Source organism: Argiope bruennichi, chromosome 6 (genome assembly GCF_947563725.1).
Source record: "Argiope bruennichi chromosome 6, qqArgBrue1.1, whole genome shotgun sequence".
Lineage (NCBI taxonomy): Eukaryota > Metazoa > Arthropoda > Arachnida > Araneae > Araneidae > Argiope > Argiope bruennichi.
The window spans coordinates 127,592,232-127,611,740 of record NC_079156.1 but is presented as its reverse complement, the minus strand read 5'-3'; the positions used below and the strand labels follow the sequence as shown (position 1 = coordinate 127,611,740).

General features: G+C 31.3%; 2 protein-coding genes across 2 annotated transcripts; one reads left to right on the top strand and one right to left on the bottom strand.

Annotated features, from left to right (window-relative positions):
• Positions 1-2,567: 2,567 nt before the first annotated feature.
• On the bottom strand, positions 2,568-3,623 carry LOC129972035 (uncharacterized). The gene has a single exon (XM_056086015.1). The coding sequence runs from the start codon at positions 3,621-3,623 to the stop codon at positions 2,568-2,570; it is 1,056 nt and encodes a 351-aa protein (XP_055941990.1).
• Positions 3,624-5,726: 2,103 nt separating this feature from the next.
• LOC129972032 (zinc finger protein 436-like) lies at positions 5,727-7,289 on the top strand. Its single transcript, XM_056086013.1, has one exon. The coding sequence runs from the start codon at positions 5,727-5,729 to the stop codon at positions 7,287-7,289; it is 1,563 nt and encodes a 520-aa protein (XP_055941988.1).
• The last annotated feature ends 12,220 nt before the right edge of the window (positions 7,290-19,509 follow it).

Here is a 19,509-nt window from a genome sequence, read left to right as displayed (position 1 = left end):
TGAAAATAATGGATCAATACCCTTGCAGACGTTGCGGTAAAACAGTGGCACACAATGAGAATCACCCTTGCTTCCTTCACAAGAAATTTGACTACACGTATTCGCTACAATGGCCAGTAGAATCGGATAAAATCCATGATGAAGTAAAAGACAAATCTACGGATAATTCGAATGACGGTTCCAGGTGTTTAAGTGGAGCTGCTGTACAAAACAAAAATAAAAAATCTGAGCTCATGAATTTGTCGCTTTTTCAAAATAATGAAAGAGTCAATTCGCTTTCCTCAAAGGACAACAGCTGTATGACTTTTTCAGAGAATTTCATTAATGAACAACTAACGAATTCTTGTGATAGTTCATATTATGATCCCATTTCAGATGTTCAAATAATTGAAGTCCAAACTAATGAAAATGCCTCTTTCACGGCTTCTTCAGAAAATGTTGAATACGCTCACAGTCCTGAAAATGACCAACGCGAAACTGATGAAAATATGATAGTTGTCATCGGATCAGGTGGTGTTGACTTACAAAATCAAAGAGGATCAGGTGTGTTAGACCTGAAATATGCAAGAACTGATGATGATTGCAAAATGTCTCTTGAAAATAGCAAATCTGGGTCTTTGAACAAAATTGAAAAGGATTTATGGATATGATAGAATGTGTTATCAGAAATTCTCTTTCAGATAATAATAATATTTCTGGAACTGCGAAATCGACAGTGAATCCTGATTTGTCACCAGGAAGTAACGAGCAGAAAAATGGCAAAAGGCAAGTGGCAGAAGATGTAAAGGATGAAAATATTTCATTACAAATGCATTCTCAGGGTCACAATAATAACGAAAATGAACATATTTCTTCCACGAAAGAAGACAATGCCGTGGCTGAACCTTCGGGATTCTGTCCTCGTAAAAAGAAATTTCCAAAGACTTTCAGTAGGAAAGATACTCTTAAAAGTACTTATCGAACGCACACTAGCTAGAAGCCCTTCATGTGCGTTATGTAAGCGACAATTCTCTAAGAAATCACATCGTGATCAACATTACACAACGCATACTGGCAAAACCCATTATGTTTGTGATGTATGCGGAAGAAGATTTACCCATAAAGGAAATTACAACAGACATTACAGAACCCACACTGGCGTAAGACCTTTCGTGTGCGACTTCTGTGAAAAAGATTTTGCTCGTAAGGGTGATCTCAAGAAACATGTTAGGACTCACACTGGTGACAAACCTTTCGTGTGTAATTTCTGTAAAAAAGGTTTCATTCAAAAGGGTGATCTTATTATACATATTCGGGCCTACACTGGAGGAAAACCTTATAAATGCCCAATTTGTGGAAGGGATTTCACGACCAGCAGCAATTGTAAAGAGCATCGCAGGAGAATGCATAAGTGAAAGCAATTGCAAATGACAGAAATAATTATTTTTATTTTGTATGGAACTGTTTTACATTCTTAACCTAACCGAAACAATTTTAATTCAAAATGTTCAAAATTTTATTTTTAAAATTACTGTATAAATTTTACTGATTTGACGAAGCATATTTCCTGATATGAAACCTATAAGCTAGTTGTATTATATTAATTATTGTTAATGAAAATATATTTTCTGTTCAAATGTATTTATATTCAACACTGTTTATGTCTTTTGAATTTTAGTAAAACTCTTAGTCAATTAGTAATAAAAATGCATGTTCCGCTCTCTTCCAATAAAAAAAATTATTATTACTTGTTTTGGTTTTAAATCTGAATTCAATTAATTTCCAAAATGAATTATATTTACCATTTCATTTCTAGTTTTTCAGAGTATTTGGGAAAAAACGTTTAATGCTAACTTTGAACCGCGTTTAAATAATGGTACATATTACAATATTATTAAATGTTTGGCTAAACTGCGCCAATCAAATGGTAAAAATGGAAAGTATTTAGAAACACATGAATAAAAGATCAATCATATAGATGATAAAATCTAAAATATGGAGAACTATATGCAAATTATGTTAAGATAAAAATTCAAGAAATTGTTAAAGATATTTAATAAAATCATTAGACAAATGATAATGTCTAAATTATGGATAAAAAATCATTGCAGTCTTTTGACATGATATTTCTTTGGGTACTTGTCATGACCAGTGGTATTAACTGTCTTAGGATGAAATGTTTTAAAATTAACCCAATGAAATGGACTTTTTTTATTTTTATTTAACAGTAAGATTATCAGTTGTTGTAGGGGTTTTAAATATTACTGTTGGTTTTTCTTGCAGATCAATAACAGGGGAAGTTTCCTCAATAATTTCGTTTGGGTCATAGTCTATAGCGTCTTCAGGCACAGACGACCCGATATCATTGTCACTTTTGTTATTACAATTATTGTCTATCGAAATGTGGTCAGAAATCGTAGAAGCTGGTAAATAATCAGTTTTATGTACAGCTTTGTAGTGATTTGTCACATGTGTTGACGCAGATTTCTTTACTTCCATAGTAACAGAAGTCGGAACCTGCATAGGCGAGGTTACCCAAAATTTGGATTTTTCTGCTATTGATTCCTTTTGGTTTCCAACTGCGGTATTCAGAGTTTTTTTTTATATTTCTTTTTCTTTGTTACTAACTGAAAATCAGGCAAATCCTGTGAAGCTGTCGCAACATCACAGGGTGGAACTGACACACTTTCATTTTGAGTAATACTTAGTTTAGTTGAATTAGAACTAGATTGTATGTCGGAAATTGCAACTGATTTTTCTAAAGCCAAAGAATTATTCGATATATTAAAAGATTTTGACTGTTTAGTCTTTGTCTGAGCTATGGAAGCATAGCTAGTACCTGTAGGGCTTTGGGATTTCACAAGTTTCCGAGCTTCGGTGAAAGATATCTGATTTTTTATTTTTGTACTTATTACTTCTTTTTCAAGCAACCACGTTGGGCAATTCCTAGAATACGAGGTGTGTGCACCTTTACAGTTTACACACTTTTCGACAGAGTTGCACTGCGAACTGTCATGACCGACATCTGCACAACGGGCGCAGGTCAGTGTCCCGCGACAAGAAGTTTTAGAGTGCCCAAAACGTTGGCATTTGAAACAACGCAGTGGACTGGGGATATACGGTCTTACTGGAAGACGCATATAGCCTGCTTTAATGTATTCTGGCAGTTTTGGAAACCCATATGTCAAAATCAAATATTTTTTTTTATGGAGTTCGCCATTTCTCCGTATTGATATACGTCTTACATGACTCCCCCCCTGGCTTTTCAATTCTTTGAGAATTTCTTCCTTTTCATCATTGAACATTTCTCCGCAGGAGATAACTCCCTTGGAGGAATTTAAAGAAACATGTGGAGAAACGGTGATTTGGATATCACCGAATGACTTCAATTTCATTGTATGTTGCGATTGTTTCCGGGACAGAACTTCTACTAGTAAGTCTCCGGAACGGAGCTTCTTGGTGCACTTTACTTCTCCGATATTTCCAGTGATGCGTTTTTCAACTAAGAAAGGAGATACTGAATGGAAAGTCTCATTCGTTTTGGAAACTCTTTTTATGAGAAAAAAAGTTGGAAAGATAGCTGCAATTGAGTTCTTTGAAACGATTTGTTGCCCACTGAAGGGAGCAGATTTCCGTTTGCCCATACGACATTGGTAGAAATTCAGGCCCGACGGCACCGCCCACCACGGAGCCCAACAAGGGATGGCAGCCACTGGCTCTGGGCACTTCCAGCCTCAGTACTTACCATAGTGCTGATCGGTTACCTATACGCTCGGAGTTACCCCCGGGGACAGTGACCACCCTTAACGCCAAGCCCAAGGAGTAACCCCTTCGCTTGATCCCTAGCAGACTAGCCACTGAGGTGACTATCTACCAGCCGATTGATGCACAGGGGACCACAGTGCACCACCCGTCTTTCTAATGGGTAGTCACGCACGGCCAACACGTGGGGTTTTGGCTGTCCATGAGAAGCAAGAAGCAAACAGGGCGGCGACAGCTTCTCATGGAGAGCTCCCTCGCTTGCCGTCGAGGGAAGGAAAGACACAGCAGAAAGCAGAAGGCGTAGAGGAGAGCGAACTGGAAGGGAGTAAAGATCCCTGGGAACCTCGGGATTGGGACACCCGTACTCACCTATAGTAGGTGAGCCCCTGAGGGGTCCTTTTCTATGAAATAAATAAATTCAGTATTAATTTTTTTCCAATGATTTGTATCATCTTTTATAATACTGTGTATAAATATTTTAGTTGACATATACAGAACAAATAAAATATGCAAATTTGTCTAATGTGCATTTTCAATGCTGGGAATATGGAGGTCCATACGATGTTTTTTTCGGAGGTCCAAAATATTTTTTTATGAAATATGATGAAAAATAAATTTCTATTTCACAGACATATATACTTCAAAATCTTATTCTTTTTTCTTCTTTTTAATAATATCTTTTTCACAATTTTAAATCTTACAGGAGTTTTGAATTTTCAAATGTATCAAGAAAATACACTCAAAGTAATAAATTCGAATCAACTACGGAACTCAGTTAAAAAATAAAAAACTAAGGTTAAAAAGAACTCAGGTAAAAAAAAAAAATCATTCATGTTATTTACCTTAAGGTGTACATACACACTTGAAGATTTTTTTTTTAAATTTTAACTTTAAAAATCCATTTTTTTACAGTAGGTCATTAATCTATGTTTAAACTCATTTCAGCGAGAAAAAAACCATATTACACTAATTATTAATTAATTAAATAATATTTAATAAGCTAATTAGCCTATTTTTTGAAACATGATATCTTAAATTCTAATTTGTACAGACACATAATTCTAGTTGGAAATGATGCCTAATATTAGTCTTCGTGTTGTCTGCCTCAAACAAGTTATAAAAATGCGTAGTTTTTTTTAAAACTATTTTTTCATCAACGATGAATAGAAAAAGCGAGATTTTTTCTGTCATTTTAACTTTTAAACAGCTATTAAAAATTTATTTCTATAAATATAACTTTGATTGAGGCACAAAACATCCGCTATTTCATACAGATTATTTTTATATATAAATAACTGTATTTGATTAATTTCTTGTTAAGTTATGAATGTTTGAATGAAGCAATATAGTGGGAAAATATCATTCTCCATAAAATGAGTTTTAAAAACACCGTAACTAGAGTTTTTAACGAAAGCACCTCAAGAAAAATAATTATAACTCGAGAAATATTTCGAATATTGACAACATCTTGGTATCATTTGAAAGCTAAAGGATCAGAGAACATTATTAAGCAATAAAAAAATATTCGATATTTTGAAAGATTTTCGAAGTTTCAAGTGTGTACATACACCTTAAATCTGTTCTAACACGAGGCAAACTAACAAACTAAATCCTATTTTTTATACTAATTGGCTTTCAGATTAACCTAAATAAAATAATATCATAGGCAATCAAAAATTAAACAAAAAATATCATACAGCGAAGACTGATTTCACATAGTAAGTCTTATATTCTTCATTAGAACCTAATCCTGTATTTAAATTCAGGACAAAGGGCTCTAGCATGTTATTTAAGAAACGACGTGTTCATAATTTATTCAAGTTTCATATCTGTTTTAACTGTAGAAAGTGTTTTGAAATTTGAAAACATCAGCACTACAATTAAAGTATAAAACTGCTAGAGAAACAGAAATCCTCATTTCTTCTCCTCAATGACAGAGTCTTGTACATTTCTGATAAGACAGAATTTTATTTAAATTGAAAATAATGGATCAATGCCATTGCAAACGTTGCGGTAAAACAGTGACACGTGTTGAGGATCACCCTTGCTTGTTCCACAAGAAATTTGATTACAGGTATTCACAATCACGGCCAGCAGAATCGGAAAAACACCATGATGAAATAAAAGACAAAACTACGGAGAATTCGAATGACAGTTCTCGGTGTTTAAGTCCAGCTTCAGGCAAAAACGAAAATAAAAAATCTCAGCTCATGAATTTGTTGCTGTTTCAAAATAATGAAAAAGAAAAATCGCTTTCCTCAAAGAAAAACATTGTTAAGACTTTTTCAGAGAATTCTGGTAAGGAACAACAAAGGACTCCTTCTGATAGTTCATACTTTAATCCTTTTTCGAATGCTCAGTTGATTGAAGTCCAAACTAATGAAAATGCATCTTTTACTACTTCTTCAGGAAATGTTGTATCCGGTTACAGAACTGAAAACAACCAATGCGAAGCTTACGAAAAAATGATCGTTGTCACCAGAACAAGTGCTATCGATATGCAAAAGCAAATAGGATCAGATTTGATGCATGCGACAACTGATGAAGAATATAAGATGTCTCTTGAAAAGAGAAAATGGCAGACATTAAATAACGATAAAAATAGTTTTATGGACTCTCTAGAATGTGTAATAAGAAATTCTTTTTCAGATAACAAAAATGCTTCTGTAACTGCGAATGTCATTTTGGAACTTGATCTCCCACCAGAAAGTAAGAAGCCAAGAAATGACAAAAGGGGTGTATCAGAGAATATAAATAAACATATTGCACTGGAAGTGAACTCTCATCTTTATTATAAGAACGGGAAAAGGGCTGCCAACGCGAAAGAAGCAATATGTAACAAGGAAGCTGACAATGCTGTGGCTGGGCCTTCCGGATTCAGTTCTCGTAAGAAGAAATTGGATAAGACCTCCAGTGAGAAAGATGCTCTTAAAACAAATGATCGAAGATACACAGCCTATAAGCGCTTTTTTTGCGATATATGCAAGAAGCAGTTCTCTCAAAAATCAAGTCTCAACCGACATTACATAACCCACACAGGCGAAGCGCCTTATGTATGTGATGTATGCGGAAAAATTTTTTCTCAGAAAACCGATTTCATCATCCATCATCGATTCCACACCGGTGACAGACCCTTCGTGTGCGAAGTCTGTAATAAAGGTTTTGCTCATAAAGGGAATCTTATTGCACATTTAAAGATGCACACTGGAGAAAAGCCTTTTGTATGTGATGTTTGTAATGAAGCTTTCGCTCAAAAGGGTACTCTTCAAACGCATGCTCGTACCCACACTGGAGAAAAGCCTTTTGTATGTGATGTTTGTAATGAAGCTTTCGCTCGAAAGGGTACTCTTAAAACACATGCTCGTACCCACACTGGAGAAAAGCCTTTTCTATGTGATGTTTGTAATGAAGCTTTCGCTCAAAAGGGTACTCTTAAAACACACGCTCGTACCCATACTGGAGAAAAGCCTTACAAGTGTCCAATTTGTGGAATGGCTTTCACGACCAGCAGCCTTTGTAATAGGCATCGGAGAAGAGTGCATAAGTGAAATCAACCTGCAACTACAGAAATAATTCTTTTTATCTTGTATGGAACGATTTTACATTCTTAGCGGAATTGAAACAATTTTAACTCAAAATGTGTTAAATTTTATTTTTAAAATTACTGTTTGAATTTTACTACTTAGACGAAGCTTATTTCCTGATATCAAAACTATAAGTGACTACTATTATGTTCATAATTGACAATGAAAATATATTTTCAGTTGAAATGCATTTATACTTTTTAATAGGTTTCAATCCCAGTAAAAATTTGAAGCCATTCACATTAGAAATAAATGTTTCGCTTACTACCAATAATGTAAATATTATTACTTGTTTTGATTTTAAGTTAAAATTAAATATTTCTAAATTTAATGTTATTTATTGTTTCATTTCTTGTTTTTCAGAGTAAGTAGGAAAAATTTAAATGTCATATATATGTGCGTTTTAAATAATGGTACCTATGTAATTTGATATTTTTACTGAACAAAAATGCATAGGTTTGGTTAATAATTGTAATAATTAACAGCAATATTTTGGACTGGTATAAGCAATATTTTTTAACTTGAGGACTTATTCATGAATAATATTGATGCAATGAAAAATGGAAATAAAATGCAATCCATTTCTATTATTAATGAAATTTATTATTAAATAATTTCTCAAGAAGCACCTTTCTTCATATCTTAAAAATCGAGATTTACAAGAGATATTTAATGTACTTTTGTAAATAGTTTAATAAATATTTTTTACATTAGACATCAAATTTTAATGTGTCTATTGTGATATTTCTTTTTTCCTCTCTAAGAAAATCTTTGTAGTCCTATTCTATTAAAGAAATAAATGCAGTATCAATTTCTTTTCAATGATTTGTGCAGTCTCTTTTAGTATTTAAGATAAATGTGTGAGTTGACACATCCAGAAACAATAACATTTGCAAATTTTCTAATGTATATTTTCAATGCTGGGAATTCGGAGGTCCAAACGATGTTTATAAATTGTTGGTTTGCAAATAAATTAATTAAAAATAAAAGGTAATTTTGTCATGTTTGTGCAATAAATTCCAAAGCAATAAATTAATTTACTAAAATTCGTAGAATAATCATTTTAATGTTCCAAGTTTTAAATATTTAGTTGCATTTTCTATTTTTAACAAATTAAAGAAATATTTTTAATTATTTTATAGCAATATATTTAATGAAAGATGTTAAAATTTGGTCGTTTATTTATAAGCATTTTAACTTACATTTTTTTACAATGTTATTGTTCAAGATATTATGATTGGGCTTATTTTTTCTTGTTGAGTCTTTCCAATGTAAGATACTTTTTTTAAAATCTTTTGTAGATTTTTCTATTTAAAATTAACTTTTTGGCTCGAATCATGCGGGACCAAAAATGATTTATATGTATGTGTTTTTAATATTGCTGCCCTTTCTTATAATATAATCTGATCTTACTTCGAAAACTAATGTGCTAATGTGTCGTCTTTAATCTTTTCTCCAGTTCGTTAATGAATTCTCATGACTTCGAATCATTTTCCTGGATATGAACACGCTGTCTTTTATGCATTTAACTTGAAAGTCTTTTAAGCACAGCTTTGATTCGACCAGCAAATTAATGATACAGCATCGTGTTAGAGATAAAATGGATGCAAGAAAACGAAATTTTCAGGGTTTAAGCTAAATATACTAAATTTATCTTATTGCTGAAGAATGTGTTCGTGCGCAATCAGTACACTAAAAATTTTTTTGGAAGTTTGAAGATGATAACGATACACAGAGTACAAGCTGGCGAGTAGCCCTTACTAGTGCGATATATGCATTTAATAAATAAATATTGTATAAATTGTTTTAGCTGGAAAATTATAAATATGTTTTTATTGTCACAGATGAATTTTAAAACAAATTCGTTTTTTTTTCTTTTCTAATTCTTTGGAATTTGCTTGATAGAAGACATTTTTTTCCTTCTACATAGTTTAATAAATGTTGTTTTAATTATTTTAAATTTTCTTTTTCCTTAGAAAAGGCTTTCGGGTTATTTTCTTCAAAGAATTTATTGATGCCGATTCAATAAATTCAGTGGCCATTTTCACTTTCATCGAATTTAAAAATGATGTATTAATCGGAAAGAAAGTTGCCTTTTCATCCAATTGAATGTTAAGTGTTCCATTTAGAGAATGAGAAATTCTTATAATTTTATGTATGTAGGTTTAATTAAATTAATATTCTTATAAAAGATAAGCAGAGATTAATATTTTTTTCTGAATTACATTCTTAATTTTTCAAGTGGAATTCTGTAGTTACAAGATATTTTAAATTCTTTATAGTTCTATAATTCAACATCCTTAACCCTTTCGCATACAATGACGAATTTTATTCATGCATCGAATTACTACATTTTTAATTTTATATCTGAAATTAAGTGAAAATATAAAGTAATCCAAAATGCAAAATTACTTTAAAACTGCTTCAATATCTCAAATGATCTCACATCATTTTTAAAGTGATAATAATTATAAATGATCCAGTTTTGATGCATGATCTAATTAGGAAATTAAAGAATTTTTAGGTCAAAGAGTTACTTAGCTATTCAATTTTTTTCTGAATTAAATATGTTTACTTCTAATTCAACTATTTCTCTGTTATGTCTCAATTTTATTGTTTAAATATAAATTCATTACAAATGCCTTTTACTGGCCAACGTACCAAATCTCCATCTGCTTTTGTTTTATATGTATGGGAGAAAAATTTTAATTGTGAAAAATAGATGATAGCATTTATATATATATCTCATAAAAGATAAGAAAAAATTAGCATTTTATTTTGAAATAATTTATAATTTGTGATTTTCAGTTTAAATTATTTGGTTATGTTTTAAATATTTTTAAAGACAAAAACACATTTTTTTTACTAATTGAAAATTTTGAATTTTTGTAAAATCTCATTAAGCTGCGTATGATTTTTCTCAAAAGCATATTTGTATCAAATTTGGTAGACTTAAAGAGTGTATTTTTTTATGCAATGTTAATAAACTCACACAAAGAGTGCGTTTTCTTTTAATTAATAAAGAAAGAGAAGGAGTGAATCGACGTGAACATAGATACCCTATCTTCGACTAGAAAGTAAAAAAGAAAAAAAAAAAAAAAAAAAAGGTAGGTTACAAATGAAAGGCGAAGGAAAGTATTAACTCTAAAGGGGATTGGATAGTGTAAGTTCCTATTAATATATCTAAGGCAAATGCATTTTCAACATGAATCACTCTATTATGAAACCTGAAAGTAATAATAGCGCAATCCACATATTATATATATTTTCATCTAAGTTATTCCTTTAAATCCTGCGCCCAAATTTTAATTTACGTATTATGGAAAATAGTTTTAATTTAAAATATGACAAGATGACAAGGAATGTAAAAAAAAGAAAAAAAAAAATTGAAAGAGTTACTGCACACAAAACCCAACACATGTGTCAATGATTTCATGGGTTTTAGTTTAGGTATATTAACGTCCCGTTTTTAAAGCAACACTAGGATTTGTGCAACACATTTGGAACTCATCTCGTAATTTTGAACCAACCGCAATCAGATGAAGAGAGTGACACCTGAGCCAGTATCTCCCTCTACAAACTTCCAAACCACACCAGAGGGATTTAATAGGATAATCTTTATTTCGTCAATAATAAAAGATTAAAAGCCAATAATATTATCTATTCGAAATTAATTAAATAGTTGACCCACATATTAACAATTTGGTTATATGCCATTTACGCCCACATATGTCATTTGCCTCCTGCCTGTAATTAGCAATTGATTAGAGGATAGTTTCACTTATAAAGAGAGAGTAAAAAGGAAAATAATCTGTTTGTTTAATAGGTCAAAACATAGACAGAAATTAGGGCAAAAATTGTGCTAATCTAATCTATGGAATGACATTTTAAATTTAAATCTTATGAAGATTGGAGCAATTTCATTTACTAGATTACATACAGTCACTCAAAAAAGTATTGGGACACTTGACATGAATAACTATATAGCTATTTATAAAACTATTTATCACATTAAAATAAAAACAAAATGAATCAAGAAATATTTTAACACTTCATGAACAATTTCTAAGGGAAATTTTATTTTTATGTTAAAATTATAATTTGATCTATCTTTTCAAAGGCAAAGAGGAGTTAAAAAAGTATTGGGACACTTTTGAAATGAGAAAGTCAACAAGCATACAGCACATCAGTAGAATCGAATTTACTTCTACATTTTTAAACTATAATATTAAACACAGAATTTTCAATAGATAACATTAGTTACAGAAGACACAAAGATATATCGGTTGATGTGCGAAATCTTGTAATAATTCATTGGAAAAATGGGAAATTAATTCGCTATAAAGAATATATTTTGAAAGTGTGTAAGTCTACTTTTTTTAATATTATTTATAAGTTCAAGAAAACAAATAGCATTCAAAACAAGCAAAGATAAGGGTTCCAAGGATATTTAATGAACGTGAAAAGAGATAGATTTTGAAATAAATTCACTTTCATCCGAAAACTAGAGCAGTAAATTTGATTGCGCGAGAAATCTGTAAATCCTAAAACTGTCAGAAATGTTTTGAGAAAACATAAGTATACGGCAGAGTATCTCACAAAAAGCCCTACATAAGCAAAGCAAATCGACAAGCTAAGATGGTTATTTTCTAAAATGTTTGTAAACAAGCCAAAAGAATTTGGGGAAAATGTAATTTTTGTTGATGAAAACACATATAAAATTTTCGGATCGGATGGCAAAAAAAAAAAAAAAAAAAAAAAAAAAAAACGTTTGGTGGAAACCAAATACAACTATGCATGTCAAATATTTAAGACCTTCTGTGAAATATGGAGGTGACAATCATATAGTCTGGGGTTGCATGGCATGCACTTGTATATGGAACTTCCATTTTATTTTTAGTACAATGAATAAACATGTCTATTTTTACATTCCCAACCGAAATGTAAAGCAAAGTGTGAGCTCAAGACATTTTAAATTATAAAAAGATAATGAACCGAATCGTAGAGGACCCATCACGGTTATTTGCAATTAATAGGTCTTCTACCACTGTCCCAGTGCTATTAAGACTCCTGCACAAAATCCAGACTTTAATCGCATTGAGCATGCGTAGGATTATTCGCAGTAAAAACTGTATGAAAATCAAATTTCTAACAAGCAAGAGTTAAGAAAAGCAGGAGTTGGTCGAAGTGAGGGCCAATTTTGATGGATCATTTTGAAAAACATTGGTCCATTTGTAATCTAATAATAGAATGCGTGCATTTGGTGGTATATTAAGTTTCTACAGAAAATGTCACTTTTAAAACCATGAAGAATTTCAGAGTTCGCTTAATGTAAGACATATCATACATTGTTTTTACATATATTGTAAATATTTTGATAGTATGTAATCTAAGAATTATTTATTATAATTTTAATGCATCACTGAGAAAATTGTTTCAAAATATACTGAATGCAATTGCATAATATATAGTAACACTAATTTTTTTTTAAATCATGGAACGTATTCAGCAACAATACTTATATATCCTAACACAGACAAGTAAAAAATACTTTGCTGAAACCGTATTGTTTCTGTGTAACAATTCATATTGTTACAATTCCAATCATTGAACTATTCCAACAAAGTGAGTGGGATAATTGTTTCTCTTTATTCTGACTTATGTTGCCGTCCACTTCGCAGAGTAAACGGATTTCTCCTGAAATGTTATCAAGATGGTTTATTTTTTTATTAGAATTTTATTTCTGCCGAATCCAACATCTCAATAATAAAGTGGAATTCGATGCATGTATTGATAATTCATAAATCAACTGTAAGTTTATTTGTTGTTTTTAATGAACTACTGTTAAGCCTAATAACTTTTTCAATATTTTATTTAACAAAACATTTTTATAATTGAATTTTATATTCTGCTAAAAAAAGGCCAATTTTTGAAAATTTGATTTTTTAATAATTATTTAGATAATTGAATGCCGTACTTCCCAAGAAAATAGTTGTATTGTTAAATGTTAGAGTGATCTTTCCTAAACGTAGAATTGAAATGATATGAATTTGCTATTTTTGGAATCAATAGTGATAGGAATAATTAATGACAGAAGTTGCGAAACCTCGCACATATGTTTATAATTTAGTTGAAGTCAATTTTCCCTGCCGATATCGCAGCCCAAACAATCAAAAGAAATAATACTGATACAAACTTTTGGTCACTGATTTTTTTCTCAGACACACGTCATATAATGTTTTTCCTTAAATTAACCCTTTGAAATCTGTGTGTCTAAAATGTAGATATTTAAATCAAATTTTTTTATTGATCTATTTTTTTTTAAACTAAGAAAATATTTGAAATTAAAAACACATAATTGTGCTTTTTTTTTATTAAATTTATTTGTGCACGAAAGCACTTTATTTTAATTTTCAATAAGTTTTCGTCAATATTAAGTCATTTATTGTATAACACAACCCTCTTTTGAATTCAAACTTCCTAGAAATCTGGTGGTTGATTTTATAATAATTGTAACACGACTGTTTTGATGATATAGTGTATCTGACCATCATGGTGCTTTATAGAATACATAAAACTTGAAAAGAGAAAGAAATATTTTTTTTAGATAAATATGAAATCGTATAGTGTCTATATTCTCTAAATTTTAAATCAAGTCTTCGGAAATGCGCCATCTTCTTTCTTCATTATGCACATTTGTTTTTGCCATTTTTAAGCAGTTTTGCATATTTTCTACTCACTTCTCTGGTCGTAAAGATTGTTATTTAAAATTCATTACAACCAGATCTGCCGTTGGATTCGAAGCATTATGACATTTAGAAAACGAGTGGCAATGGTCTATGGAGTGGGATAAAAGTCCAAACTGATGGTCACTGGTGTGGGGTAAAACCCCATGAAGTTTGAATGATGGTCACTGGTGTGGGGTAAAACCCCATGAAGTTTGAATGATGGTCACTGTAGTGAGGTAAATCTCCATAAAGTTTGAATGATGGTCACTGTAGTGGGGTAAACCCCCGCAAAATTTGAATAATGGTCACTGACATTGTGCAAATCTCCGTAAATTAATCTTGAACAATGTTCACTGGCGTGGGATAAAACCCATTAAACCTTGTACGATGGTCACTAGCACTTATTAAAACCTTGTAAACCATGAGTGATGGTTCGGAGTAAAATCCTCTAAACCTTTATTTCTAAATATTGTGAGAAATGATGTGTGTTTGATGGTCACTGGCATGGGATAAAATCCCGTAAACCATGAATGATTGCCACTGGCGTGGTATAAAACCAACCAAACTAAGAATAATGGTCAATGGCGTGGAATAATATTCCGTAAACCTTTAATGATGGTCACTGGCATGGTGTAAAACACTATAAACCATAAGTGATGGTCACACGCACGAAGTGAAATCCTGTAATCCTTTATTTCTAAATTTTATATGGAAAGATGAGAGTTTGATGGTAAATCCCCGTAAACCTTGAATGATGGTCACTGGCGTAGGGTAAATGCCCTTAAACAAACCTTGGATGATGGTCACTGGCGGGTAAAACCACGTAAATCTTGAATGACGGTCTCTGGCGTAGGGTAAAACCCCGTTAATTAACTTGAAATGATGATGACTGGCTTTTGGTAAAACTCCGTAAACTTTAAATGATGCATGGTCACTGTCATGGAGTAAAATCCTGTAAACCATGAGAGATATTGCCAGACACAAGAATTAGAGTGTGTTAGTTATGTCCAGTCTTGTGTATATAATGGTCAATAGCGTGGGAAAATGCTCTATAAATCTTGAATGATTGCCTTTAAGAGTCCTGCACGTCAAAGGAGATACTGAATGTGGTATGATACCCATTGCAAAATAAGAATTTTGGTATCCAGAGCTCTGGAAATCCATCCATGCTCGTTGAAAATATTTTCAACTTTTTGCTTTACTAATATAAATATTGACCACATAGAAAAAAAAGTGAGTATTTTTGAATCTGGATATACAGATTCAGTGAATTCAGTCTGTATGAAAATTATAATTTCGTGAATGTATTTATCTGAATTTTTAAAATGATATCGATGAATATTATTGCATATAATTCTCAAATGTAGTATTAGTAAGAGACGGAAAAGAGTATTTAATATTTTATATAGTTTTAATTAATATAAATATATATTTAAATATAGTAAACGAGTGAGGAAATCTCTAGATTAGGAATATGAATTTTACAATATCAAATTATGTTCCGCAGGTCTCTTTTACTACGATTGTGTATAGTGCATAGTGTTATTTTTTATTAATGTTTGTTTATTTATTTATTTTTATAGTTTAATAAGTTGAAAACTGGAAATGGAAAATTTAAATGAGAAAATGATTTTATAATTTAAAATCATATTGATCATTAAGTGGAATAATCATAACCGGGAAATTATTAAAGAACCGAGCATGCAAAAAGCAATGGAACATCATATTTGTACATGCTGCCATTGCCATAAATATTTTGACGAATGACTGGAAACAATATATGACCTTATGAAATGCCCATATTTAACGCCATCAGGTGTAAGCCATATTCGAAAAGATAATTTCTGCGTCCTCGTGAATGTATATTCGAATATTTCGATATACGATACCGAAGATTATACAGGATATCTCTGAATTCAGGGCCAAACTTTAAGGTGTAAAATATATACAAAGAAAGTTTTTTGTATAACAATATGGGGTTAGAAATGAAAAGTGTACACGGAACAAGTAAGTGAAAGCAAGTAAAAGCAAAGCGCAAAAACTCCAGTTGATTCTGGTGAGGACTCCAATGCAAAACTGTCAGTCATTCTGCAACTGAACACCAGGGATCTTCGAAAAAGTGTGTGCCGATCATTTGCTATATGATTCCAGGAGAGTGCTGATGTTGGCGGGGGCACATTTTTTCACTTACTGAAATATTTTTTTAAGTGAACAGCTTTCTTTTCATTTCTTTTTCATTTTTTCCCACCAAAACGTTTCAATTGCAACTTCACATTCCTGTATATATATATATATATATAAAGGATTCTTTATACTTATTTTACTTACTTTTCTAATTTGGCCATGATTTCGGATGCACCATATAGGCAAGGTGTTTTCGTAGGCAGATTGATAGAGAAAACAACGGAAATTGGAAAATGAAGCAAATACCACAAATTTTGAAAGTTAATAGTAGATTTATTTTCATATATTTCAATAAATATTTTCAATGTAGTTTTTTTTCCACATATTTCCATCAGTTGTGTATTTCAACAAACCTTTTCGTTTATCAAGTCCATGGGACCTCGATTACGAACAAACCTATGAAACATAAGTGAGTTGTTTTCTAATTTGATTTTTTTTAAAAATTTTGTTTTGAAAAAAATAATAGAGTTTTTAGTCAGCATTTATTAACAGTGTTGATATATAGAAAAGAGCGAATGATCTCCTGGAAATATTCTCTCATAATAGATCTTATTGGGTTTTTTTCAATGTCTTCAGTTTATACGGGCGATATACCTACTAGAGAACCTGCTCTGCACATTTCGCTAAAGTGGTAATGCATTCCGTACCTCTTGGGTGATTTGGATAGCGGTTGAATTTTGAATAATTTAATTTTAATATTATAGTATCTTTTCATATATTTCAATCAGTTGTGTATTTGAACAAACCGTTTCATTTATCCAAGTCCAACTCGATTACGAACAAAACTATTTGAACTACTTTATATCTAGAATGCAAGAAACAAATGTATAGATACTTTCATTGAATATAATTTTTTCATTTTTGGTGATATCATTGTAAAATTACTTTATTCTCTACTTTCAATTTTGTCTTTCTTTAAACGAAAACCAAATCCAGAGAAACTGAAAAATAAACATCATTTAGAAGAAGGATATTAAATTTAGCATTGAAAAATTCTTATTTTGGATGCCAATTATAATTTTAAAAAATATTTTTTTCAATTCAATCATATATTTTTAATGAAATGTCTATAATCTCCATCTTTTTACGTTTCCATATCTTTTTTTTTGAAATAAAATTTATCTGTTGAAAAAATTGTGTCTTACATTATTTGTGTTTTGTTAATTTGGAACAAAATACCATGAAATCTCTTTTCCATTTTTTTGTACCTCCAGGAGATTTATGTCTGTAGATATATTGTGGCACTCTCAGTTTTTTTTTTGTTTAAGTTAATAGATTATTTTAATGTATACAGAAGATCTAATTAACAATGCATTCTTTACATATACAGTTTAAAACTGAATTTGAAATATTCAAACGATGTTCAAAACTATTTGAGCTGAATGTAGTGAAGACATGCTTTCTTATATTAATATCAATTTTAATTGCCGCAATATTTTCAGAAATAAAATGATGTATCTGTATCAGCGAACCTGAGCTTTCGCCACAGTGGTCTGTTCTCCGCTTTGGTATGAAAGGATAATAGGTTCAAAACAAGATGCTATCCACCGGGTTGCCATGAATGTGAGTTCAAGTACATTAAGTAGGATCTGGGTTCAAAGCATAGTCGGACGTTGAAGGTTAAATAACCTCCCACTTGAGTGGTGTGGAATTGGATGAATAAATTATAGGCGGATGTGCCATTTTTATCATGTGTTTGTGGATCAAAATTAAGAGGTACATTCTCAAATAATTCTCTTAGTGTTTCGTGCTGGGAAATTTATATAATTAAAACATTGGCTTGAATTTTAATCCTTTACACTTTTCTATAAGAAAATATTATTCGTAATTAATTGATAATCGGTCTCCAAATTAGAACATTTTTGGAATTTTATCATTTCGAAATGGGATGTTAAATTTTTAATCGAATCTTCATTACAATATATCCATATGTTAATTTTCTGATCGGAAGATTAGTCACTAAAACTCCTAAATTGTGTAATAAAATAATAATGCAATTAAAGGGCAGAGAAAATTCCAGTTAGTAAACGTGGAGACAGAAACGTGTTCAGACCTATTTAAGAAATCATAAAAGGATACTCCACTTTGTCTTAATGATTTTAGATAAAACTGTGTGACATGAATATTGCGAAAGATTTGGTTGGAACTATAACTGAATCTTGAAGAAATTTGACAGGCCAGGGTACAAACCCTTCCGTAGGAGGTACGTCCTGTCATCGGTAAGAAATATCTATCTCCATTTACAATTTCTATACCAGAAAGGACTGCGAATACCAACCATAAAGCCATAATTTTCTCATCCCCATTTTTCAAGTGTCACAGGGAGAGGGGGTAATCAGTTAAGTAGTATGAATTGCATATATTGCTGAATATGTTTCTTGTATAATTGAAGAAAATACATTATTTTATATATCGAGTTTATTCAAATTTTTAAATCTAAAATTAAAATGTAGAATAGAGAACAGAATCAAAGTGTCTTGATGGTTTAGTTTTGATTTAGTTTCAGTTCGGATTTTAAACAAGAATTAAGTCTGTTTTGAATGGACCTCATCATGTAAAACAGTAGTCAATTGAAGTATCAGCCACTTAGTTAAACTTTTAATCATGACGACAATTTACGTTTATGGACGCTGTGAAATAGAAAGGCCACTTGTTTAAAAACGAAGGAAGTTCAGGAAAACAAAGACTTCCTCATTTTATTTCATTTATATTATAATTTTCTTTAATTCTATTCCGAAACAACCTTTCATACAAATCTGATTACTGAAACATACAAGGCGCACTAAAAATTTGGGTAAACCTAAAGAAATAAAAATAATGATTGTAAAAATTTAAGGGATATGTTAAGAGAACATATAAATTATTTTACCTCTAAAAAATAATTAAAAACTGGCCGAAAGATGACGATAATTAATTAAACTGAAATTGTGCATGTAAAAACACAGCACAGAAAAAATGTTGAACATGTCTTCCAACACAAAGTATTTAGCAGCTTAACTACACTATTACAGCCGAGTGTAACATGCCGGCATCGATATCTCCGACGACCTATTGAATGGCATCTTTCAGTTCCATCAAACAGGCCAGAGAACCCCGGGAGACACGAGACTTTAGGTATTCCCACAAGCAGAGATCCGTTGGAATAAGGTTCTGCGATCATGAGGATCAACTGAAATTACATCCTCGGTTTATCACACGGTCCACAGTGAATGTGTGTAGAAGAAACGCCTTAATGTAAAGAGCAGTTTGAAACGGGACACCATTCTTCTTTA

Coding starts and splice junctions, on each gene's coding strand:
- LOC129972035 (XM_056086015.1), bottom strand. CDS start 3,623: ATGGGCAAACGGAAATCTGCTCCCTTCAGTGGGCAACAAATCGTTTCA.
- LOC129972032 (XM_056086013.1), top strand. CDS start 5,727: ATGGATCAATGCCATTGCAAACGTTGCGGTAAAACAGTGACACGTGTT.